This window comes from Dictyostelium discoideum, assembly GCF_000004695.1.
Source record: "Dictyostelium discoideum AX4 chromosome 5 chromosome, whole genome shotgun sequence".
Lineage (NCBI taxonomy): Eukaryota > Evosea > Eumycetozoa > Dictyosteliales > Dictyosteliaceae > Dictyostelium > Dictyostelium discoideum.
The window spans coordinates 2,477,989-2,503,621 of NC_007091.3; the positions used below are offsets into that span (position 1 = coordinate 2,477,989).

The following is a 25,633-nucleotide window of genomic DNA, read 5'->3' on the forward strand; positions in this document are numbered from 1 at the left end:
ATTTTAATAAAAAAAAAAAAACAAAATAAAAATGTATAGAATCTTTTTGTAAAAATTAATTATATTATTTATTTTAATTACTTTTTTTTATTTGTTTTTTTTATTTTATTTTTTATTTTTTATTTTTTTTTATCTTTAATAATTAAAAAATAAAAATGAAGGGTCACAATAAAAAACTAAACAACCATTTGGATACGAGGGTATTGAAGTTAAACTATAACCCTTTGGACAACTTGGGGCAATTGAAGAACTACATTTTTCTGGTGATATTGGAGCGCATTCAAAGAAAATATAACAATGATTAAAACTTCTGACATATGTTGCAATTAAACCAGATACACATCTAATTTCTTGAATTTTCTTTGGACAGTTATTTGAATTTGTTAAACTAATAAATAAATTATCAATATTATATTCATATTTTGGTTTCCAATCTACATTTTTTATAATTTCATAATTTTCATCATAATATTCAGAGTTTGTTTCATTATTTGTTATGGTTACTGAATTTACAGTAAATACGGAATTTCCAGTATTAATTAAATATTCCATCCAATTTGTTTGAATATTTTTAACATTTTTTGGATAATCTTGATATACAAGTGTTTTAAATCTATTTTTTTCATCATTTTCATTTAATTGAGGTACTAATAAATTATGAGGATTACCCAAAGTATAAAATTGGGTATCTTTTGTTAAATTGAAAGTTTTACCAGGCATTGGCATTAATCTATAGATATTGTGAGCTTCTGCAGTATCAACATCGTTTTGATAATCTCTATTTAAAATACCTCTAAAAACTATATGATAAGGTGGAGCATTTCTAATTTTATTTTCATTTACAACACCAATATCATCTTGTTGATTAATTTCTGAAACATAAATTTCCATCTCTTCTTTACCTGTATTTAATTCCTTTACAAAATAACCACCACATCCAGGTTTTTCATAATTATCACATCTTCTTGTATCAGTTCTTGCTGCATAGTATTTAAAATCATCATTACATTTAATTTTAAATATTAAATTAAATAAAATTAAAATAATAAATTTTATTTTCATCTTTTCAAATCATTTGAAAATTTAAAAAAATAATAATTTAAAAAAATTGGATATAAAGACAATAAAAAAAAAAAAATAAAATAATAAAAAAATAAAATAAAATAACAATTATTTATTTCAAATAAAATCAACCATCTATGAAAGATTTATATATCATTTTTTTTTTCCAAAATGTTGTATAATAAATTACCCCCACGAACACACACTTTTCATACCCAATCTTTTTTTTTTTTTTTTTTTCTAATTATTTAATTATTTATTTATTTAATTATTTAATTATTAATTATTTATTTTGTAGATTTTTTTTTTTTTTTTTTTTTTTTTAATTATTTAATTTTTTAATTATTTAATTTTTTAATTTATTTTGTAAATTGTTTAATTTTTTCTTGTAAGGAATTAATTTGTAGCGAGAGAGAAGGAGTTAAATTTAATTCTTTTTGTAATAATATATCAGATAAACTGAAATTTTTTAAATTAAATTGAACAACAGCAGAATAAAAATTAGTTAAGGATAGTTTTGAATTAATGGTTGATGATTCCTCTAATAAATTTAAAGCATTCTTCATATCATTTGTGAATTGTTTTAAATTATTATTTGTTAATTTACTTGAACCAATAATTAGAATACCTTTTAATAATTTTATAACTGGATTATCTAAATAATTATTATTATTTAAATTTTCTTCTAATAATTTTAATGAATCTTTAAATTTCTTTTGAATACAATAAATTCTAATAATTTTCGATATTGTTGTTAAAATTAAACCATTATTATTATTATTATTATAATTATTGTTATTGGTTGTTTGTTGTTTTAATACTAAAAGTGATCTATTTAAACAAAGTAAAGAAGCATCTAATTGATCATTACTTTGATAAATATCACAAAGATTATGATAGATTGGAATTGAATTTGGTTCTAATTTTAATGCATCCTTTAAAATTGATAATGCTTTAACTTTATCGCCTTGTTTTAAAAATTTCTTTGCTTCTAGTGATAATAATACAGATTTCTTTTCATTTGTATAATTTGTTTGTTTTTGATAATTTGAAATTAGTTTATCAAATTCAGCAATATCATCAGTGGTACCACTATCACCTTCACTTGTAATTGAAAGTGCTAATTTAAATTCAAGTTCAATTAAAATTTGTTGAAATTTAAATTCTTCTGTTATTGTTGTTGTTGTTGTTGTTGTTTTTGTTAACAAATATTGTACAACATTCCAACATGATTTAGTTGATTCCCAATCCTCTTTATTATCAGTATAAAGTGAACGCCAATAAAGTAAATTTTGAAGATGAACCCAAGGTTGAATATTATTATTAGTAGTTGATAATGGATTTGAATGAATGATACGTTTGATTATAACAATGGCATTATCTAAACATTTTGTCCAAGGTGATTGTAAATCATAAAGATTTGCTTTTGCAATGATTTCCAATTCTTTAATAGTTGGTGGTTGTAATACTTTGTGATCAGGACCAACACTTAATTGACCCATACCAGAATATTCTTGACTTTGTTTCTTATTTAATGAATGATTTAATAATGATAATGGTAAATTACATGGATCATTATTTTCACTATTACTATTACTATTACTATTATTAATGAAATATTTCATTTCTAAATCAGCTAAACTTGTCCAACCAATTGGCTCTAATGGGAATAAATGAATTAATTTTTGTAATTGTTTTCTGGCTTCTTCAATTTCATTATTTAATAAATGAATTTTTGATAATAATAAATAGCTATTGGATTCCAATTGTTCAACTGTTGTTTGTAATTTAATTAAAACATTCTTTGCTAAATCATTTTTACCACAATCAATATAGATTGCAGCTAAATAATACCATGATTTATAGAATCTTTTGTCAATTGTTATAATTGCTTCTAAAGTTTTAACAATTGTATCAATTTGTTGTTTTTTACCACTATTATTATTATTATTACAAGTATATTGAATCTTTGCTAATGTAAATAATAAATTTTGTTTTCTAATGGTTGCAGTTTCTAATGATTTTGGAATTTGTGAAATTGATTTCTTCATTGCATCAATTGATTCATTTAATTTATTTAATTTACAATAAATTAATGAAACCAATTCAAATAATATACTATTTGATAATGATGGTTCTGTTGTTTGAGTTGTTGTAATATATGGTTTAATTGTTTCTAATGCTTCATCAAATTTACCTAAATAATATTGAGTTCTTGATAAATTAATTTTAACATATTTTAATTTTTCATCATTTGAAAATTCAATACCATCATTTAATGGTTTATCAGAGAATAATATTGAACCAATTGAACAACTTGAATTATTATTATTTAATGTAATCTTTGATTCATTATCATTATCATTATTTTTAATGATGGTTTTACTACTGTTGCTACTATTTGATAATAAATTTAAAGCAGATTTAAAATATTTTTCAGAATTTTCATAATCATTTTGATGGCTGTAAACTAAAGCTAATGAATTATTTCCTTCAATTGAATTTGGATTTAATTCAACGTATTTGTATAATACTGAATAACTAGTTTCACTATAACCTTCTAATAATGATGTTATACCATAACCTAATAACCCTTGACCAATTGGTGATGATTCTAATGCATTATCAATATAATTATAATCTTCTCTACCTGTTGAATTATTATTATTATTATCATTATTATTATTATTATTAATATTTTTATTACTTGATTTAACTTCATTAATTAAACCTTGCAAAGACCAAGAAATAACAGAATCAATATTATTATTTTTGGCAATCATTAAAGATTTATCAGATTGTTCAATGAAACCATATTCAAAATATAATAAAGTTAAATTATTATATGGTTCAGATTTTGAAGAATCTAATTGAATCGATCTAATTAGGGCATGTTGACTTTGGGCAGGGAATTTGTCCATTAAAACAACACCTAATAAATTCCATAACATTGGGTCTGATGGTGATAAATTTAAAGCTTCAACAACACATTTAATTGATGATTTTAATAAATTCTCTGTTTCTTCTTTTGTAACTTTTAAATTTTTCTCTTGTTGTTGCTTTCCTTGTTGTTTTAAATAATTTTTAAAAATAATATATTGATTATAATAACCAATTGATAAATCTTGTAATGAATGGGAATTTGAATGAATTCTAACACAATTAAAATATGCATTTGAAGATTGTTTTGATTTTTCAATTAAATAATCATAATTATTATTATTATTACTATTACTATTGTTATTATTATTATTTGGTAAATTTAAGAAATAACTTGAAATATCAGCATATAATCTCCATAATGAATGAAAATTATTTTCTTTTTCTAATGCAATTTTAATTGAAGATTCAGCTAATTCGAGATGAATTAAAGATTGACGAAAATTTCTAAATTTATATTGTTCAATAGATAATTGTAATAAACATTCAGCTTTACCTTTTAATGAAGGAACATTATTTTCCAATTGTTTTAAAACTCTATCATATTCATTGATAGCATCATCATAGAGACCTAAAGTTTTTGATAATGTTGCAATTTGAAAATTGATATCAGTTGCAATACGATTTTCATTATCTAAAATCTCTTCTGCCTTTTTCAAAGATTTTAAAGCTGCAACATATTTGAATTGTCTACGATATGCTTCGGCCAATGTACGCCAATAACTCTCATTCAAAGGCTCACCCTTAATTGCATTCAATAGGGATACTACGGAATTATGTATATCTTTATTATCCATTTGATAGATTGCAAGTCTATAGAATGCCCATGAACATTTTATAACATTAATTGGGAATCTTTTAATTTGTTTAGCTGATAAACAAAAATCGGTAATCTCTTTATACAATGACATCACCAATGAAGTTTGACCACTCTCTGCATAGATTTCACCCAACTCAAATCCTGCTTCACCATTTAAAATATCCAATTGTAAACTTTTTTGATAACATTTCTTTGATCTCTCTTTTTGACCAATCATTTTATAAAGTGTACCTAATTTTGCAAACGTATCAGAATGATTTGAATTTAATTTTGCTGATTTTAAAAATTGTTGAATTATAAATGAACAATTATCATTATTATTATCATTATTATTATTATTTTCAATTTTATTTAATTCCATTAAAACTAAACCATAAACATAATAATTTAAATAATTATTAGCAGTTTCACCATTTAATTCAATTATTTCTTTTAAATTATCTTTACTTTTAATTAATGATTCTTTTGATTCTTTTAATAAAATATCAATCCAAATTAAATAAATTTTTGATAATTCAATAATTTTCTTATTTTGATTATTATTTTGATTATTATTTTGATTATTATTAATAATTAATTGAAATAATTCTTTTGATTTTTTATAATCTTTAATTGAATAAAAATTTAATTTACTTTGTGAAAATGTTAAATAATTAAAATGAATTGGGAATTTATTAATTAATGATTCTAATAATGATGATGCCAATTCAAAATTACAATTGAATGATAATGATTCAACTAAAATCAATTGAAGTTTAATGAAAATATTATTAAAATAATTGGCACCACCAACTGATCTTTGTTTTTGCTCATAGACAATCATTGACTTTTTAACTATATCTCTAACACGTTCATGATTTTCAACTTTTAAATACCATTTTGATAATGCTAAATAACCTAATAATGATTCGGTACTACCTGAATTTGAAAATCCTTTCTCTATTAATTGTTTACTTTGTTCACTATAATCTTTTAATTTAAAAACTTTATAAAATCCTAACCCTATCCAACCTAATCCCCTATTTGCATATTTATTTGTTAAAATATTTGAAATTTCATTAATTTTTTCATATAATTCATTATTATTCTTTGATTCTTGATCATCATCTTCATCATCATCATCATCATTAAAATTAAATTCTTCTTCTAATAAATTTATTAAATTTTCTAATGAATAAATTGGTGTTGATAACATTTCATTCATTCTTTCACAATTTTCATAAATTTCTTTATAAAGTTGTTTTTGTTTTTCTTCATCTTTATTCTCTTCATTACTATAAATTCTTCTTTTACCAATTAATATTTGAATGAAATGAGTATAAATTCTTATCATTTGTTCATTTGTTAAAATATTTAAATTTATTTTTGTTAATAATTCTTCATAAACTTTTAACTATATATATATATAGTTATAAAAAATAAATAAATTAATATTAATATTACTCTATATATATATATATTGGTTTTTAATTTTTTTGGAAAAAAAAAAAAAAAATCAAATACAAACATTAAAATTATTAATTAATGATTTATTTAATTCAAATTCAATTTTATCTCTTTCTTGTTTTTGTTCAGGTGTATGTTGAATTGCACCTAATACATGTAATTTTGAGTAATCTACAATTGGTATATTCTTCTCACGTAATTTTTCATCGATTTTAGTTTTTAAAGTGTTTAAATAGTATTGATAATTTGCATCTTCAAATTTTTCTAATAATTTAATTCTATCTATTTTTGATGATTCACTATCATTTTCTCCATCATCACTACTTTTTTCATTTTCAAATAAAATTGGTGAAATCAAATCAATTGTAGTTTTATAATCTTTTAAAAAGTAACTAATTTCAATTAATCTAAATACCAATTCTTTTTTTTTTTGTTTATCTGTTGTTAATGGAATTAATTCTTTTAATGTGTTTGATAATTTATCATTTTCATTTGTTTTATTATATAATTCTAGTAAACCCTAATTTATTTTATTTTATTTTATTTTATTTTATTTTAAATTTTAATATTTATAAGTTTATTTTGTTTCAAAGAAAAAAGGAAAAAGAAAAAAAAAAAAATTTAACTAATTACCCTTAATGGAACTGGTGAATTCTGTATTTTTAATGCAGCAATATATGATTTTTCAGCAGCAGCTAAATTATTTAAATTAAAATTTGAAACACCTAAAAAAAGATGAATCATGAAATTTTGATCATCATATTGTACTATCTCATTACAATTTTCTAATGCTGTCTTATAATCTTTTTTATCAATAGCCTCCCTTGTCTCTTTTAATTTACTTTTAATATAGTCCATTATGGATGTATAAATAAATTATTAATTTTTTTAAAAAAAAAAAAAAAAAAAAAAGGTGGTTTGTGGAAAAAAAAAAAAAAAAAAAAAAAAAAAAAAAAAAAATGTGATCATTGAGAAAAAATTAAAAAAAAAAAAAAAAAATAAAAAAAAAAAAAAAATAAAAAATAAAAAACAAAAAATTAATAATAATTATGAATCATGGCCCTCAGTAAATCTACAAGCTTAGAAAGAAAAATCCAAAGTGGATAAGTGGAATTGAAAAATTGGAAGCATTTCATTTTAATGTTTATAAAAGGAAATTATAATAATTATAATTTTTTTTTTTTTTTTTTTTTTTTTTTTTTTTTAATAATAATAGTAAAAATAATAAAAATAATAAAAAATAACAACAAAATAACAATAGTTGTAAAAAAACAAATAACAATACTATTAAAAACCTAATTATCACAATAATTAAAAAAAATAACAAATATTAATTTCAAACACTTAATTTAAATTTCTTAGTTTTTTATTAAAAAAAAAAAAAAAAAAATTAAAAAGGTAATACATTTAAGGAAAGAAAGATTAATTGTAAAAAACTCATATTTTTTTTATTTATTTTTGAAAAAAAACAAAAAAAATAATAAAAGAGTTCGTTGAAAAAACATTTTTTTATTTTTATTATTATTTTTATTTAAAAAAAAAAAAAAAAAAAATCGATTGCATATTCTTTTAAAATTCTGAAAAAAATATCTTTTTTTTTTTTGGTTTTTAAAAGTTTTTTTTTTTTTTTTTTTTAATAACACACAAAAAATTATTTTGTAATAATAAAATTATTTGTACAATAAAATGACTCAATTTATTGATAGAAATCAATCATATAAATTAAGAAACTCTACATTATTTCCACACGATATAACAATTGAAGATTGTCGTGAAGGTAAGCATTTTTTTTATTTTTTTTTATTTTTATTATTTGAAAACCTCAACATATTAATATTTTTCTTTTTTTTTTTTCTTTTATAGCCATAAAAGATGCAGCTGGATTCAGAGAAACAACAAAAAATGGATTAATTTGTTTTAATTATGATTTTTGTTTTAAAGATTCATTCCCAAATCCAGATATTGAACCAGATGATAAAAAAGCATTCCTTTATAAAGTAAGAAGAGAATGTAGAGGTTTAATTTTCAATGAAGCAACAAGTGAAATTGTTTGTAGAAAATTACATAAATTCTTTAACATAAATGAACAACAAGAAACAAAAGAAGTAAGTTTTATTTTATTTATTTTATTTATTTAAATAATAATATTAATTTATTTTTTTTTTTTTTATTTTTTATATTTTTTATAATTTTTTTTTAAAAAAAAAAGGAATTAATTAAATTAGATGAGAATTTCATTGTATTAGAAAAATTAGATGGTTCATTAATTGCACCAATTTTAATTAATGGTAAAGCAGCATGGGGATCAAAGAGTGGTATTACAGATTTAACAATTAAAGTTGAAAAACATATTCAATTAAAATTAAAAGATAATAATATTAGATATGATGATTTCGCATTAGAATGGATGTTAAAAGGTTATACACCATTATTTGAATGGTGTTCAGAATCAAATCAAATCGTATTATATTATGCAATTGATAATTTAAATTTAATAGCCATGAGAAATATGAAAACTGGTGAATATTTAACTCATGATGAGATGGTAAAGATTACAGCACCATTCAATGTACCAGTGGTAACATGTGTTGATTTAAAATCACATACACATTTCTCAAAGCTTTATAGTGAATTAAATGGTGCTGATAAGAGCATCACCACCACCTCTGAAGAATTTATAAATACAGGCGCATCAAAATTATTGAAAATTGTATTAGGCTTAGAGAATTGTGAAGGTTATATATTAAAATTCGATTCAGGTAAGACCTATAAGATGAAGAGTAATTGGTATTTCGAGTACCATTCAATTGCACCAAATATTAAATATGTTTTAGAAAAGGATGTTTTCTATTTAATTTTAAATGATGGTTTAGGTGGTATCGATGATATTATTGCAAAGATCACTGCTTCAGGACCTGTACCACAAAGATATTACCAAATTCAAGAGTTTGGTAAAGAATTATTACAAAAACTTGAAGATTTATCTATTAGAGTCATTCAATTCATTAAAGAATCAAAATCACAAGGAAAATTAAGAAAACATATCTCCTCTGATAATTCGGTTTCAAATGCTTTCAAAAACTTTGTTTTTAGATTTTATGATTCAGTTGAAGCAAATGATAAAGTTACAAAACATATTGGTGATGTTTCAAAACATATAATGGAAAAATTAAAACTTCTTTGCACTAATTCTTCTAAATTAGAAGAATGTAGAATTATTCTTGGTGGTATTAAATTTACTGAAGATAAGCCAAAATTATCTGATTAATTAAAAAAAAAAATAAATAAAAATAATTATAATAATAATAATAATAATAATAATAATAATAATAATAATAATAATAATAATAATAATAATAATAATAATAACAATAAAATGAAAAAATAAAAAAAAAAAAAAACAAAAACAAATAAAATGTTTTAAAAAAAAAACTTTTTTTTTTTTTTAAAAAATAATTAACAAAAAATTAAAATGTTAAATTATTTTTTTTTTAGATATAAAAATTTTCATTTGATATTTTTAGTGCAATTGGGCGGACTTGGTGATGAGTTGGGTGTTGGAAAATTTTTCTGATTCAAAATTTTTTTTTTTTTTTTTTTTTTTTTTTTTTTTTTGAAAATTTTAGTTATTATCAATAAATTGAAAAATGAGTAACATCGATGAAAGTAAAAAAAAAGATAAAAATATTAATAATGAAGAAACTTCATTAAATCAAATAACATCATCACTTTCAATGATTTCTTTAACTCCATCAATACCTCCATCAACACCACCATCAACACCAAATAATAACAATAAAAATAAAACATTTAATAACAGTGGTAGTGCAATTAAAAATAATTTTAATAATAATGGATCAATTATAGGAGAAAGAGCAGTTCAATATTTTGGATATTTAGTATTATCACAAGGTCATATATGGAGAGCCACGACATCAAATGATATTGGTATTGATGGTCAAATTGAATTTGTTAATAATTTTTCAAGAAAAGGTAGTAAAGCTATAATTTGTGGAGTTCAATTAAAAGCAACGGTTGTAGATAAAAATGCTTCAATTAATATTGAATCTGTAAATTATTGGATTAAATATCCATTACCAGTTATAGTAGTTCAAATTTATTTTAAACAACCAATTAATTCATTACCAACTTGTTTATTCTTAACAAAAGAACAAGTTCAAAGTTATATAAATTCAACAACTTTAAATACACCTAATAAAAATTCATCTTCATCATCTTCAACTTTTTCTTATTTTTCACCTGTTCAATCACCATCACCATCACCATCATCATCATCGAATTCCTTAATGACAATGGTTATTGAGTCAAGAGTATTTGATAAAAACAAAGCAAAGGATTTCTCATGTGATGCAGTTCAAGAATATTGTATTGAATATATGAGAAATAATTATGTAAATTTTATTGATAATAGATTTCAAGATTATTTAAAAATTCAAGAATATTCAAAAATGAAAGCTGATCAAATTTGGAAAGATTTAGTTCATAAATTTTTAAAACTAAAACCAACTTATAATTTAAAAGAAGTTATAGTTTTTAATTTAAATAATATTAATAACAATAATAACAATAATAATGATGAAAATAATAATAATAATAATAATAATAATAATAATAATAATAATAATAATAATAATAATAATAATAGTTTTAATGATGATGATTATGAAAATGATGACAATGAAACTTTTTTAATAAATATTCAAAATTTATTCGAATTCCCATTTTCAATAATTCAAGATAATCATAGAGATTATTTAAAAGAACAATTAATTGAATTTGGATATGACCATAATGTATCACTAAGAAATATTTGTGATCAAATTTACCATTTATATAACAATAATAATAATAATAATAATAATAATGAATTTATTAATTTATCAAAATGGTTTAGTTATTTATATTGTATTTTAAATATTGATCCAATTAAATCAATTGAAAATGATATTTTAGAGATTAATTTAAATTCATCAATTAAAAAAGATATTATTTACATAGAGATTTTAATTTTAGAAATTTGTGATTTCATATTACCAAATTATTATAAAGAAATTATTACAACTCAAACAACTGCAAAATTAATAATTATTAAAAATATTATAAATCTTTCAAAAACTAGTAGTAGAGGTGGTGGTGGTACTGATGGCGGTAGTGACGGTGGTGTTAATGAATTATTAAATAATTCCATAAATTTATTAAAAAAACAAATAAATAAATAAAATACAAATAAATAAATAAAATACAAATAAATAGGTTTATAATTTTTTTATTTTTATTTTTATTTTTATTTTTTTGATTAAATTCTATTATTATCATGTAATAATCTTAATAATGAATCAGTTACTGAATTATCTCTTGATTCTTTAATTGAATTTGATATACCATAACCAAGTATTATAGGTTTACTATTATTATTATTATTATTATGATTTTTATTATTGATTGAATTTGAATCATTATTCTCAACAGTTAAAACATGTAAATATAATGAACTATCAGTACCTCTATTAATTTCTTTAACTAAATGAATTTGACCAGGTCTTTTTGAATGTTGATTTAAAACGGTTTGTAATCTACCAATATGAGAGAACCCAACACAATCATGTAAAATTAATGTTGAAAACCAAGCTGGTACATTATTTTTAGAGGTTTGATATACATCAGCTCCTAATTGTTTTTTATAATATTCCCAAATTGAACTTGGATTTTTATAAAGATGTAAATCTTGATTTTCAATTGGTGCTTGATATGATTGATTTTTCATCATTAAATTTGATGATGATGTTGATGTTGATGTTGTTGATGGATCTGATTTATTATTTTCATTTTCTTTATATATATTTTGTTGTTGTTGTTGATTTTGATTTTGATTTTGATTTTGATTTTGATTTTGATTTTGATTTTGATTTTCTATAGTATTAATTTTTATTTTTTTTTTTAATAAAAATTTTTTATAATTCGCAAATAAATGATCAAATTCATATTGTGATAATGAATCTAAATATTCAGTGAATAAAGGTAAAATTTTGTCTTCAATAGCTGATTCACCTTGATCTAGATAAACTGAACCAATGAATGACATGAATGTGACGTAATATAATTGTTCATATTTTTGATTTGGTAATTTATTTGATAACTTTTTGATGTATCCTTGAAGATTTAAATATTGAAAAGTATTGGCAATGACAACATGGGATATAAAGAATGAGTTTATAGGTATTACATAGTTATTGGTGACATTTGGGTATCGTTTAAATAGATATTTACAAACTACTAATGGAAATATCTTTGATGCTTCTGCGAAATATTTACCAGTGATTAATGTTTTATTATCTTTTGAAAAGGTTACCGCTGTTGAAAATGAATTGGAAAGTAATTGATTATCGTTGAATTTCAATCCATTGAATGTATTCTCTATCTTTTTAATTAAAATATTTTTACTTATAACATTTGGTACAATTTCTTCGGAAAATTTATTCTTACAAAATTGACTATTACCAATATGTGTTGAATCTAATAAATTTTCATTTTCATCTTTAAAACTATATGATTCATTATTATTTTCATTATTATTATTATTATTATATTTATTATTATTATTTAAATTATTATTATTATTATCATTATCATTATTATTTAAATTATTATTATCACTATCATTTATTTTAAATTTTATAAAATTTGGATTATTTTTGGAAAAATATAATTTATTTGAAATTGTAAAATTTAAATTTAATTTATTATAACTATTTAAATTTGAAATAATATTGGTTATAAATTTTTTATTGGTATTTACACATAATCTATTTGTTAAAGATATCATGTTTTTTAATTATTTAATCCGTAACAAATTTGATCCATTCAAATTGTCGTTTTTTGAAAAAAAAAAATAAAAAAAATTAAAATAAAAATAAAAAAAAATAAAAATAATTTTTTTTTTTTTTTTTTTTTTTTTTCACTTTTTTTTTTTTTTTCACCCCAACCCAAAAAAAAGAACCCCTTTTTTTTTTTTTTAATTTTTTAATTTTTTAATTTTTTTATTTTAAATTAAAGTTTATTATAATAATAATAATAAATAAAACTTTAGAAAGAATATTTAAAGTGTTATTATTCTTTAAATAAAATGTCAAATAATAGTAATAAAAGTAAAGAAGTTTCAATATTTTTATATAGAAATTTAGTAAGACAATGTTCAAAGATTGATAAGAACCCACAATACAAACAATACTTTGTTACACCAAAATCATTAAGACCAGGTTTACCAACATTCTTTTTACCAAGTGTATCTTTTTTACAAAAATTAAAAATTAAGTTTAGAGAAAGTTGCAATGAAAATTTAAAAACAAATGATATTGTTGTATGTATTATAATTATAATTATAATAATAAATAGAATGATTAATTATTAATGATTCATATATATAAACTAATAATAAATAAAATATAATAATAATAATAATAATAATAATAATAGAGAATAAATTCATCAATCAGCGACGGTTTTGCTGTTTTAAAGAATATAAATTTATCAAAATATGCAAACTATGAATCGAATCAAGAACAAATTATGTCGCAGATGAAAAATTTTTATAATAGGATAGGTGGTTTAAATAATGAGCATGAAATTGATCCAACTATACCTCAAAAATCAAGACCACTAAATTCCCAAATAAATAATAATAATATAAATAATAATATAAATAATAATAATAATACCACAATAAATACTAAAGAAATTAAAAATAAAGAAGAATCAAAAGTAGAACCAAAAATAACATCATCAACCTCACCAACCTCACCAACAACTCCAACAACAGAAACAGCAACTTCATCATCATCATCATCAACAACATCAGAAGATTCATTTAAAGGAAGTAAATTAACAAAAAGAGAACAAATAAAATTACAAAAACAACAATTATTAGAGAAACAAAAAGAAGTTAAAGATAGAAAATTTTGGCCAATCAAAAATAATATTGAAGAAATTGGTGAAGGGGAAGAGGAGGAAGAAGAAGGAGAACAAGAAAAAGGACAAGAAAATGGTGTAGTTAGATATAGTTCAATTAAACCTGGTACAATTTTAATCTCTCATCCATCATTAGGTGAACATTTGAATAAAAAGGTTGTATTGATCACTCATTCAATTGGTGGTCATCATTATGGTTTCTTTATTAATACTCCAATTCAAACTGGTGCAGCATTATCATACATTGATTTCGAAATGAAAACACACTACGACAGAGCAGCAGTAGAAGCCAATCGTTCTAAAAACTTTTCAAGACTCTTTATATACGCATTGAAAAGACCAATTGGTCCATTAAAAACTTTAAATTGGAATTTAGGTGGTCTTCAATCAATTACTGATCATTCTGTTTTATCACGTGGTTTTGATGGTTTAAATTGTACTCAAATCGTTCATCCTTATTCAAATTTATCTGGTTCTAAAAAAATTAGAGATGGTTTATATATTGGTGGCAAATTAAAAGAAGTTGGGTAAGTTATTATTATTATTATAATTATTAAAAAAAATAATCAAAACAAGAATTAACCTTTTTTTTTTTTTTTTTTTTTTTTTTTTTTTTTTTTTTTTTTTTTATAAAAAAATAGAGATAAAATTAGAAATAAAGAAATTGATAAAAATAAATTATTAATGTTTGTAGGTTGTTCTACATGGAATCCAGGACAACTTGAAAAAGAAATTAAAGAAGGTGCTTGGTTTAGAGCAGATTGTAGTAACGAAACAATTCTTAAACAATTAAAACCAAAAAATTTTTGGGCTGAAGCATTGGAATCAATGGGTGGTGATTATAGCGATTTAGTTAAAACTCATTTTTAAAATAATAAATTTAATCTTTTTTTTTTTTTTTAATAAATAATAATCCATGTTTAAAGGTTTTTTTTAAAAAAAAAAAAAAAAAAAAAAAAAAAAAAATCAAATAAATAAAAAAAATTAATAAATAAAATCTTTATTTAAATCTATCTTTAAAATGAAAATAAATTGGTTTGGATGAATGTTTTTCAAATTGTATTTTTGTGATTGTAATAGTTGATAAGAGGAGATTGGTGAGTTTAAAATTGTAACGACGTAAAGATATAAATACCAATTCACGTAATTCATTTTGTGTAAGTATACCATTTCTAAAATTATCATTTGAGTTTGATTTTGATTTTGAATCTGTTTTCTTTTTAAAGATATACATATGGTTTGATAAAAGATATTCTAATGTGAAAATTTGTTGTTGGGAAACTGCAATTATTAAACAATTCTATATCACTATATTCTAAATTCTCTAATAGTTTATCACCACCACCAATCGTTATTATATATTTCAACATTTTTAAACTTTTATAATTAAAAACTTTAAAATTATCATTAAATTTATTAATTTTATTTTTGTTTTTTTTATATATTAATTTGATAAATGATTTTAATGCTACTAAATTTGATGATTGAATAATTTTAATAAATAATTCATTAAGATTAAAGTTTTTTGAATAATATTCATTATTACCAAATAATTGATTATAAAATAGTTCATCCTTTTTAATTAGTTCTAAGATCAAATTTGGGAATGTTTCTCTAATAATACCTGTAATTTTAATTTCAAAAAATAAATATTGATTATTTTTGACTTTATCTTTTAAAATTTCAATACCATTTGTATATTTAGATAAAATTTCTGAAACATTATATAATCTATCATATGAATAAATATTTGAAAATTCAAAATTTGAATATATAATTTTATTCAAAAATTTATTTCTATAAAATTTCCAAAGTTTATTTCTATTTTTAAAAAAAAAAAAAAAAAATAATATAAAAAAATAAAAAAAAAATTTTCATTCACAAAACAAGTAAGCCCATCTTTTTCTTAAAAAAAAAATGAAAATATATTTATTTTTTTTAGTGGAGCAACAACACTTTTTTCTCTTTTAAAAATTAGCGATCCCTTTTTTTTTTTTTTTATCGTATGGAGAAGTGGACTTGATGCTAATGAAGTAATGGGGTACCAATAAAAAAAAATTGTTGCATTTCTCAACACAATTTTTTTTTCGTGACACCTCCTTGCATTTTTTTTTGCTCGTGCCCGTTCGATATTTTGTGATAAAAAAAAAAAAAAACAAACGAAAATTTTTTTAATTTGTATCTCGAAAAATGATCTCTTCAAAATCAAAAAAACATTACGAAAATAATTCTTTTTTTTTTTTTAAGTTTAAAATTTTGATTTTGACGCAAATTGATTGTAATTTTTTTTTTTTTCTCAACCATACTCTTTTTTTTTTATATATAAAAATAATTTTTTTTTTTTTATATTAAAATAAATAAAACAAAAATAATAACATGAGAAATAAATATATAATATTTTTATATTTATTTGTAATAATATCACAGATTTATTGTAGTGATCCTCCAAAATGTAAAACAACAAAAAATGTTTACAAGGATAGTCAGGTATTTGGAGATGGAGATTCTAAAGAAAAGAATGTGGAATGGTGGTTTTTAGAGCAATTGAGTCACAGTAAAGGTGCTATTTATACTGATAGCACATTAAAAGAAATGAATTCAGAGATTAATGAAATAGTTGATTTTAATATTAGAGATCCAAATACAACAAAACCAAACCCGATTACATCAACATACAAACAGAGTTTACCAAATGAATCTGGTGCTATTTTATTTAATAGTTTATCTTATAATGATCAACCCAGTCATGGTGATAATAGTGTTTGTGTTAATTATTTTATCTTTTTTTTTTTTTTTTTTTTTTTTTTGATTATTATTTTGTTGTTAATAGTTTTCTAATATTTTTATTTTATTTTTATTTTTTTTATTTATTTATTTATCTAAAAAAAGGCACATGCAAAAGGATTTTTCATTTGGAATGAAAATGGGGGAATTCATGTAATTCACAGTGTTCCAAAATCTCCAGAAACAGGATATGAACCTCTTTTTAATTTCAATGAAAATACTTTAAATAATCAACATGCTCAACATTCAATTTGTATAACTTTGTCAAAAGAAGAACTTTATATTATTCCAAAGTATATTATTTATAGTAATTTAAATATTCAAACCATTAATACAGTTTCAACAGTAAATGGTAATAAAAAGGTATCATCAGCCAATTATTATTCCGAAAATCTCCAAACAAAGGTTGAAAGGATAAGCACAGGAGTCATTAAGTTGGAAAAAATTAATAGTACAATTTTAGCATCACAAATTCCCAAAACTTTTAAAGAATTGGATAGTCTAATGAGTGAATATATTTTTGTTGGAAAAAATAATGATGGTGATCCTGATATATGGGATGGAATTATTTATTTAAATAAATGGTCACAATTGGTAAGTAATTTTAATTATAAATTTGTGTTAATAAATCATCAAACTTACATTCTTAAAATAGGCAGATTTAATTCTAGACAAAGATATTACATCATCAGATACAGCTCAAAATCCTCTTGAAACAAATGTTCACTATAATAAAATTTATGAGAGTAAAAATAAAGGGGATTACTTCATTCAAACAACAAATAAATACCTCTATAAAGAGTATAATGAAAAAATTGAGGAAAATATTAAATTTTTAATAATTTGGCATTATATAGATAATTTTAAAAATGGTAATAATTTTAAAACAATGGTCCATACTCAAACAAAGGTTTCAAAAAGTAAAAATGCAATTTCTCAAGCAGTTGAATCAATTTATCTTTCTTACAGATTCGAAACACCTTGGTCAAAAGTTATTAGTGCTGATTCAGGAAGTGACCATTCAAAAATTTCTTATCAATTCAATAATATAGATAAAGTAGATAGCGGTGGCGGTGGTGGGACTATTTGCTTTGGTGATTTAAATTGGCAAAGAAAGCAAGAGGCACGTGGAGGTGGTGCTTTTTGTAGTGATAAAATGAAATATCTTTCTGAATACTTTTACAGAAGAGTTGGTATAATTAGACACCCAGAGGAAAATCAATATCTTAAAAAAGAATTATTAAGATTAAATAGCATTGCAGGTCAAAAGTTGAATTTAAACGGATTAATAACTAAATATCCAAAGGAACTCAAAGTCATTTTAGGTGACAGAAAGCTAGACTTTGAAACCAAGGTTAAAGGTTATGGAGATGATGAAAAATACTATCATTTGAATCCATTTATTATCGTTTACAATAATGAAAAAGATGAAGATAAATTATTTTCAAATGAATATAATTATGGTTATGACAATGTTTATATTCCACTATTAACCCAACTTAAGGATCAAACTTCAACAAATAAATACAAATCAGAGTTATTCGATTTCAATGTGTTTCCATCAATTAAAAGGGAAATTATTTTATGTGATGATAATGATGTCACTTGTAGATTTGAAAAATCCAAATCTTACCAATTGTATAAAGATATCTATGTTGAATCAACATTAACAGTTACTTTAAAAGATAGACGTGTAAACGATGAAACAGAAAATACAATTGTTGTACCAACATCAACAGTCACACCTTTCCCAGACAAGATATATATCGATTTAAAAACTGTGGATTCAGTTAAAAGACTCTATGAAAAATTGAATTTTAAAAAAAATGAAAACATCATTCAATTGAAAGAAGTCAATATAGAAGATTTAGAAAAATTTAAATTCCCAGATGAAGGCGATCAAAGTGATAGCGAAGAAGGTCATGATGATAAAGATTATAATGAAATTAATAAAAAAATATGTAAAGCTTATCCAAGTGATACAGATTCAAAAATCATTAATTATCATCCGGATTGTCAAGATCATCTTATCTATTGTATTCTCTTAACAGAAAATAAACATGGTGATCTACAAAATATCAATTCCATTGAAGAGTTTAGAAAAGTTTTGGGTGAATATACCGAAGGTGTAAGTATTAAATTTATTTTATTTTAATTTAATTTTTTTAAAATTTAACTAATTCCAAAAATAAAATTTTTTAGTTTTTAAAATTGGATAAATGGTGCATTAAGAAATAAAAAAAAAAATTCTATTTTAAAATAAATATCACATTTAATTTTTTTTTAATGGTTAATCAAATAAAAAAATGAAGCTTGAAAATATGAAGATGGATGCCATAATTGAATTACTGTAGCCAGATTTTCTAATTATTCTTTTTGATTTAAACCATTGAATTTATCATTTTTTTGATTTTTAATTTCATCCTGTTTATCTTTTTCTAGTTTTTCTATTTCTTTTTTAATTTTGCTTTTACCTTTACTATTACTATTACTATTAATAAAATATTAATTGGATAGTTAGCTATAATTTGACCCCTTGAATGTTACAAAAAGGTTAAAAATAATTTAGTTTTTTTATTAAAAAATTAAAATTAATTAGAAATATTCAGAGGAATAATTAATATTAATATTAGTAAACAATAATTAAAATGTTATACATGTAAAAACACTAAAAATGAATTTTGTATCAAATTAAATTATTGATAAAACCATGTTTTTATTTTGTTTTAATGCAAACATAAGTTGAATATGAAACTGAATAAGTGGAGTTTTTATGGTATTATCTGTGCATGTTAGATAAGTTGAAAGATCATAATGAAGTTCTTTTTCATTTGTTGGACATTTGACATTAGTTCCAATCGTTGGTTGGAGATCTATTGAATATGGATTGGCTGAATCATAAATACATTTGGAATCATCATCAATTGATGGAGTTGGTGGTAATGTTGGTTCTGGAATTATGTTATCATCTTGTGATGGTTGAGATTTCATTGTACATCTATAGTATGGATAATCTGTGGTGCATGTAATTGAGTTCTTATAGAAAAAGATTTTAGAATGTCAATATAATCTTTTTCAGATACAGATGATACCCGTATCTGCTAAACAAGAAATCGTATTATTATCTTGACTTAATGATTCATCTTTTGAACATGAAAGTGTAGTATTCATAATGAAGTAATTTTCAGTTTCATTATTATAACATCTTAATGGACTATTATTAGAGTGTGTTGATAATGAATTTTCAATGAGATTATATTGACATTCTAAAATATTTGAATATTCATCATCTTCAATTGGATCGGATTAATTTTAATAGAAGTTTCTGTTTTTTCAATGGTTGTTGTTGGTTTATTATTAAATTTAACAACAATTTCATCAGATCCATCATCATATTCTATAAAGTTATTACCAATAAAATTGGCTTCTCATATGAGAAGTAAACGGTTTCATTTGAATCTTGATTACCAACTTTAATAATAGTATTGAATTTATGGTTTTATTTTCATTCTGGTTGTAATGATCTGGTAACTCTTTTGGAATAAAGTTATTACCTGTTATTATAATTTCATTGTTACCATCTGTTGAAGAATAGTAATGTGTTTCATTTCCAGTGGAATTATTGATTGTATCAAGTTTTGGTGGATCGTAAGAATACAAATAATCAGTATGATTTGGTGATTGAAGGCCTACTTTTACAATGATTGTATGATTAACACCAATTCCTGGTGGGATTGTACAATTTAATTCATAGGAACTGGTCCAATTAATTGATTGACAAAGATAGCTTTCACCAATTAATATTTCTGATTGATTTAACCATTGTGCAATAGTTTCATTGTTTTCATAGTATGGACTTAAATTTTCGAATGGTAAAAAGTTGTAACCATTTATAACGATAACCTCACCACCATCAGTGTTTGTTGATAAAGAGTTTTGTGTTAATTTTTCAATCCATGGTTCATAATAAGAGTAGGTGAAAGTTTGGTTTTGGTATTCTGAAATTTTGATACTGATTGATTTATCTATACCAATCGAATCAGCTAAAATACAATTTACTATATCAAAGTTTTCATCGATATATTGATAATTATTATATTTTAAATATTGACAAATTCCTTGATCTTTTATATCTATATCTTCAATAATTTCTAAACTTTCACAGAAATCGAATTCGCAACTTGCATAAAACTCTTGATTGATAATAATATCCACTTGTTCTGCAATGTATGTACCTAAACCTCTACCTATTACTGTGAAATAATTTGTACCTGTTGTGTTTAATTTTGATTCATAATTTGAAAGAATGACTTGGTCTATAATTGGTGAAGGATAACTAAATGATATTTCTTCTAAACTGTATTGATCATCTGAATGAACAACTACAAGTCCACTAATAAATCCAAATGGTGCTGAAGCAATAATCTCTTGGTTTGAAATGAATTCAATATCATTTATTAATATGTCTCCAATTTTTACTGATTGACCTTTTCTAAAATTATTACCATTAATTGTAACTTTTGTATTGTAATCTCCATTTGTTGGTAATATACTATTAATAATTGGTCTTTCAAATGAAAATTCTAAATTAATATCATCGTTTATAAACATCGGTAAACTATCACTATAAAATAATTGAATGAAACTGTAAAAAAATATTTTTAAATATTAATAAATATTAATAAATTTTTTTTTTTAATTTTTTTTTTTTCACTTACTTTAAAGAACCTAAACCAGAAGCAATAAATGAAAATGAATCAACTCCATTTATGCTTGTTAATCCAAATATAGTATCAGTTAATTCAAGATCATCAATAAAAACTTTGATTGTTAAAATATTATTTAAAATAATTGATTTATTTTTTGGTAAATCGTTGTCATTTCCTTTTGAATATAGTTTATCGCAAATGGATAATACTCTATCCAATGTTTTTAAATCTGCTCTAATTGTTGAAAGTTCAATGGCTCGAGGGTATTGGGCAAGTTTTCCTAATGCAATTTCGTCATCTTGAAATAATTTATCATTTTCAATATTATCAAAAAAATAATTTAAAGATGTAAACTATATCTACTATAATAATAATTTCGGTTGGATCTTCACCTTCTTTTTCATTTCCAAATTCTTTTTTTTTTGCCATTTTTTTCTTTTTTTTTTTTTTTTCTCCTTTTCTGTATCATCCACATCACTCTCTTTTGGAATTTCTTGGTCTATTATTTTCATTATCCTCTTCATCTTTTTTAGTTTTTAATTTTTTTGATATTCTTTTTTTTTTAGTAATTAGTGAATTGATTGAATTTAAATCAATTGTTTCACCTTTTCCCCTTTTTTTTTTTGGAAAGTTCATCATTATAATCCATTTGTTTTTAAAAAATAATTATTGGTGTGTTTGTGATTTTGGTGTTTTAAAAAAAAAAAAAAAAAAAAAAAGAAGTAAAAAAAAAAATAAAAAATAAAAATAAAAAAAACTGGGTCCAAGATAAAAAAAATTTGAATTTCTGATAAAAAAAATTATTTTCTTGGTTTTTTCTCTGTTTTTCAAATTTCCTCTTAAAAATATTTTATTTTTAATTTCTAAAAAATAAATAATAATAATAATAATAAAAATTCATATTTAAAGGTTTAAAAAAAAAAATAAAATAAAATAAAATAAAAAATAAAAAAAATCAAATAAACAAATTAATAATTAACTAAAATCTTTATTTAAATCTATCTTGAAAATGAAAATAAATTGGTTTGGATGAATGTTTTTCAAATTGTATTTTTGTGATTATAATAGTTGATAAGAGGAGATTTGTAAGTTTAATATTGTAATGACGTAAAGATATAAACACCAATTCACGTAAGTCATTTTGTGTAAATATACCATTTCTAAAACTATCATTTGAGTTTAATTTTGATTTTGAATCTGTTTTCTTTTTAAAGATATACATATGATTTGATATAAGATATTCTATTGTGAAAATTTGTTGTTGAGAAACTGCAATTATTAAAATATTATAAAAAATAATTGATTCTATTTTTGATAAATTATTGTCATTTCCTTTTGAATATAGTTTCTCACAAATGGCTAATACTCTATCCAATGTTTTTAAATCTGCTCTAATTGTTGAAAGTTCAATGACATGTTGGTATTGAATAAATTCTTCTAATGTAATTTCGTCATCTTGAAATAATTTATCATTTTCAATATTATCAAAATAATAATTTAAAAGATGTAAACTATATCTACTTATATGACTATTTCTTGGTGAAAGATCTTGATAAATTTTAAAAGCAATACGAAGAGATTTAAGTGGGATTAAATTAAAATATCGACTCATAAAGTGGTCATCAATTTTTGGCCAATTTGGAAAACTTTGAACTATTTTAACTTGATCAATTAAACATTGGCAATAATCACTGTGATTTTCATAAAAATCTATTGGTTTAAATTGTAAAATTTTCTCTAAATTATATTTGTATGGATTTTTAAAAACATATTTAATAAAAGATACTGATAGTTTGGCCTGAGGGGAAAATGTTATTAATCTATAATATAAACTTTTATTTGCAATCATCATTTCGAGGTGTTTGGAATATTTTGGGTCTGCCATATTTGCAGTAAATGAAAAATGATGTAATTTGTTGAATAAATATTCAAACATTTCAATTGATTTGATATTTTCGAAAATTGAATGTTCACTTAATTGTTCATTCTGATCAGTTTTTTGAGCAACAATTAAACTTTTATTGACTCTAGAAAAAAAATAATCTACCAACTCTAAATTATTATTTTTAACAAGTAACATTAATAAAAAAATTGGAAATAATTTTTCGTTACTTGATGTAAGAATATCATTGATTAAATTATCTATTAATTCAATTTGAGATTCTTTTTTTGGACATTTTTTAAAAAGAATAAAGTTTTCATTTATAAAAAAGTATATATAAAGATTATCATCAATTTTAGATTTATATGTAAGGTCATCAAAAGAACATGTGGACCATATTCTATAATTTGCGTGTTCTAATATAATTTTTCCAAATGCGAATATATTTCTCGTTTCGACTGATATACTATTTAAAAGTTGGTACAAATTAAAATCTTCTTTAACTTTAAATTCTCCTCTATAACAAATAAAGTATTCAACAAACCAATGTGATCTTGGATTGTTTACAATATGATAAATACTTAATAGTTTAGATATGGTTTCATTTTCTTTACATTGGTAATTAATTGGATGATAAACACTTGATTCTAGTTGATCATTTGAAAATGTTGATTTAATAAATTCAATTTTATTTTTAAATTCATCAATTAATAATTCAATTTCATTGCTATTGAATGACTCCTCTTTATGCCATGGATATTTAAATTGAATAGCAAGTTTTTTAAATGTTTCCCAATAATCTAATGAATCGAAAAAAGTGATCAATTCTATTAATGTTTTTAAATTTTCTTTTTTTTCAGATTTAAATAAATCAAATAAAATCCTAATGAGACTTGGAATTGCAGTATCTGAATGTTTTTCATTGGTTTTTAATAAGTTGATTAAATATTTTATTGTGTCATAATATTCATCATCTCTAGAATTATAATTATAATTATAATTATAATTATAAATACTATAACTAAAATAATCAGAATTACTATAATAATATGAAATACCAGATACAATATTATCAATATTATTTTCAATTTCTCCATTGAAAATATGTGGTAATATAAGTTTAATAAATTCAAGTCTATAATCAGAGATTGAAGCCTTTAAATCTTGCATTGTTGGTGTGTATAATGAATTTTCAATTAAAACTTGTAAACCTACAATACAATTTGCTGCTTTTAATTGATCTACTATAATTCCAAATTTATTATTATTGTCTAAAAATGGAATTTGATCTTTATAATTTTTGCAAAGATTTCTATAAAATTCTTTATCATCTTGAATTTTTAAAAATATTTCATACCATCCCATTGTTTTTTCTACACGATTTAAAGTATGAAATACCTTTGGAAAAAATGATAAATATTTATTTGATTTTACTTTATCTTTTAAAATACTAATTTGATTATTTTTTAACATTGAGTCTACTGATACAATATGATCATATTGAATCATTGAGATTGTTAATGTCTGAGTGTGTAACATTATAGTTTTAAAAATTGATTTGTTTTTAAAAACTTTCCAAAATAATAATTCATTTTCTCCATCTTTACCACCAATTGGAATAACTAATGAACCAAATGTATTTTTATTGAATGGATTGATATTATCTCTTTTAATTTTATTTTCAATGATTTCATTATTGATTTTTATAAAATTTTTTATTATTTCAATTAAGTCATGTTTTTTAATACCATTTTCAAATAAACCAATTGAGGTTGCAATGAATTTAATTTCTTCTAAATTTTTATATTCTAGTTTATCGATTTTAACCTGATCCCATTTTATTGGTTTAGAATAATCAATTGGATCTTCATCTTCTTTTAAAGAGTCAATTGGGTCTTCATCTTCTTTTAAAGAGTCAATTGGATCTTCATCTTCTTTTTCATTTTCCAATTGTTTTTTTTTCTCCTTTTCTGTATCATCCACATCAGTCTCTTTTGGAATTTC

General features: G+C 21.6%; 12 protein-coding genes across 12 annotated transcripts; 4 read left to right on the forward strand and 8 right to left on the reverse strand.

Annotated features, from left to right (window-relative positions):
* Positions 1-135: 135 nt before the first annotated feature.
* On the reverse strand, positions 136-1,062 carry DDB_G0289209 (hypothetical protein; the record flags this gene model as incomplete). Its single annotated transcript, XM_631246.1, has 1 exon — positions 136-1,062. One exon carries the CDS (start codon positions 1,060-1,062, stop codon positions 136-138), a length of 927 nt encoding a protein of 308 aa, XP_636338.1.
* A 359-nt stretch (positions 1,063-1,421) lies between these two features.
* Positions 1,422-7,126, reverse strand: DG1091 (tetratricopeptide-like helical domain-containing protein; the record flags this gene model as incomplete). Its single annotated transcript, XM_631247.1, has 3 exons — positions 1,422-6,215; positions 6,330-6,788; positions 6,902-7,126. The coding sequence occupies 3 exons, from the start codon at positions 7,124-7,126 to the stop codon at positions 1,422-1,424; spliced, it is 5,478 nt and encodes a 1,825-aa protein (XP_636339.1).
* Positions 7,127-7,954: 828 nt separating this feature from the next.
* DDB_G0289211 (hypothetical protein) lies at positions 7,955-9,536 on the forward strand (the record flags this gene model as incomplete). The annotated part of the gene is made up of 3 exons (XM_631248.1): positions 7,955-8,045; positions 8,132-8,373; positions 8,478-9,536. 3 exons carry the CDS (start codon positions 7,955-7,957, stop codon positions 9,534-9,536), a joined length of 1,392 nt encoding a protein of 463 aa, XP_636340.1.
* A 379-nt stretch (positions 9,537-9,915) lies between these two features.
* Positions 9,916-11,508, forward strand: DDB_G0289213 (hypothetical protein; the record flags this gene model as incomplete). Its single annotated transcript, XM_631249.1, has 1 exon — positions 9,916-11,508. One exon carries the CDS (start codon positions 9,916-9,918, stop codon positions 11,506-11,508), a length of 1,593 nt encoding a protein of 530 aa, XP_636341.1.
* A 77-nt stretch (positions 11,509-11,585) lies between these two features.
* Positions 11,586-13,112, reverse strand: DDB_G0289215 (hypothetical protein; the record flags this gene model as incomplete). The annotated part of the gene is made up of 1 exon (XM_631250.1): positions 11,586-13,112. One exon carries the CDS (start codon positions 13,110-13,112, stop codon positions 11,586-11,588), a length of 1,527 nt encoding a protein of 508 aa, XP_636342.1.
* A 300-nt stretch (positions 13,113-13,412) lies between these two features.
* On the forward strand, positions 13,413-15,124 carry DDB_G0289217 (hypothetical protein; the record flags this gene model as incomplete). The annotated part of the gene is made up of 3 exons (XM_631251.1): positions 13,413-13,646; positions 13,763-14,781; positions 14,896-15,124. 3 exons carry the CDS (start codon positions 13,413-13,415, stop codon positions 15,122-15,124), a joined length of 1,482 nt encoding a protein of 493 aa, XP_636343.1.
* A 130-nt stretch (positions 15,125-15,254) lies between these two features.
* DDB_G0289219 (hypothetical protein) lies at positions 15,255-15,488 on the reverse strand (the record flags this gene model as incomplete). Its single annotated transcript, XM_631252.1, has 1 exon — positions 15,255-15,488. One exon carries the CDS (start codon positions 15,486-15,488, stop codon positions 15,255-15,257), a length of 234 nt encoding a protein of 77 aa, XP_636344.1.
* A 1,142-nt stretch (positions 15,489-16,630) lies between these two features.
* DDB_G0289221 (deoxyribonuclease II family protein) lies at positions 16,631-19,276 on the forward strand (the record flags this gene model as incomplete). The annotated part of the gene is made up of 4 exons (XM_631253.2): positions 16,631-17,083; positions 17,144-17,632; positions 17,694-19,166; positions 19,241-19,276. The coding sequence occupies 4 exons, from the start codon at positions 16,631-16,633 to the stop codon at positions 19,274-19,276; spliced, it is 2,451 nt and encodes an 816-aa protein (XP_636345.2).
* A 453-nt stretch (positions 19,277-19,729) lies between these two features.
* On the reverse strand, positions 19,730-20,029 carry DDB_G0289223 (hypothetical protein; the record flags this gene model as incomplete). Its single annotated transcript, XM_631254.1, has 1 exon — positions 19,730-20,029. The coding sequence occupies one exon, from the start codon at positions 20,027-20,029 to the stop codon at positions 19,730-19,732; it is 300 nt and encodes a 99-aa protein (XP_636346.1).
* Positions 20,030-20,113: 84 nt separating this feature from the next.
* Positions 20,114-22,176, reverse strand: DDB_G0289225 (hypothetical protein; the record flags this gene model as incomplete). The annotated part of the gene is made up of 4 exons (XM_631255.1): positions 20,114-20,304; positions 20,593-21,662; positions 21,757-22,045; positions 22,140-22,176. 4 exons carry the CDS (start codon positions 22,174-22,176, stop codon positions 20,114-20,116), a joined length of 1,587 nt encoding a protein of 528 aa, XP_636347.1.
* A 45-nt stretch (positions 22,177-22,221) lies between these two features.
* Positions 22,222-22,383, reverse strand: DDB_G0289241 (hypothetical protein; the record flags this gene model as incomplete). The annotated part of the gene is made up of 1 exon (XM_631256.1): positions 22,222-22,383. The coding sequence occupies one exon, from the start codon at positions 22,381-22,383 to the stop codon at positions 22,222-22,224; it is 162 nt and encodes a 53-aa protein (XP_636348.1).
* A 352-nt stretch (positions 22,384-22,735) lies between these two features.
* On the reverse strand, positions 22,736-25,168 carry DDB_G0289227 (hypothetical protein; the record flags this gene model as incomplete). Its single annotated transcript, XM_631257.1, has 3 exons — positions 22,736-24,095; positions 24,174-24,603; positions 24,646-25,168. The coding sequence occupies 3 exons, from the start codon at positions 25,166-25,168 to the stop codon at positions 22,736-22,738; spliced, it is 2,313 nt and encodes a 770-aa protein (XP_636349.1).
* Positions 25,169-25,633: the final 465 nt, after the last annotated feature.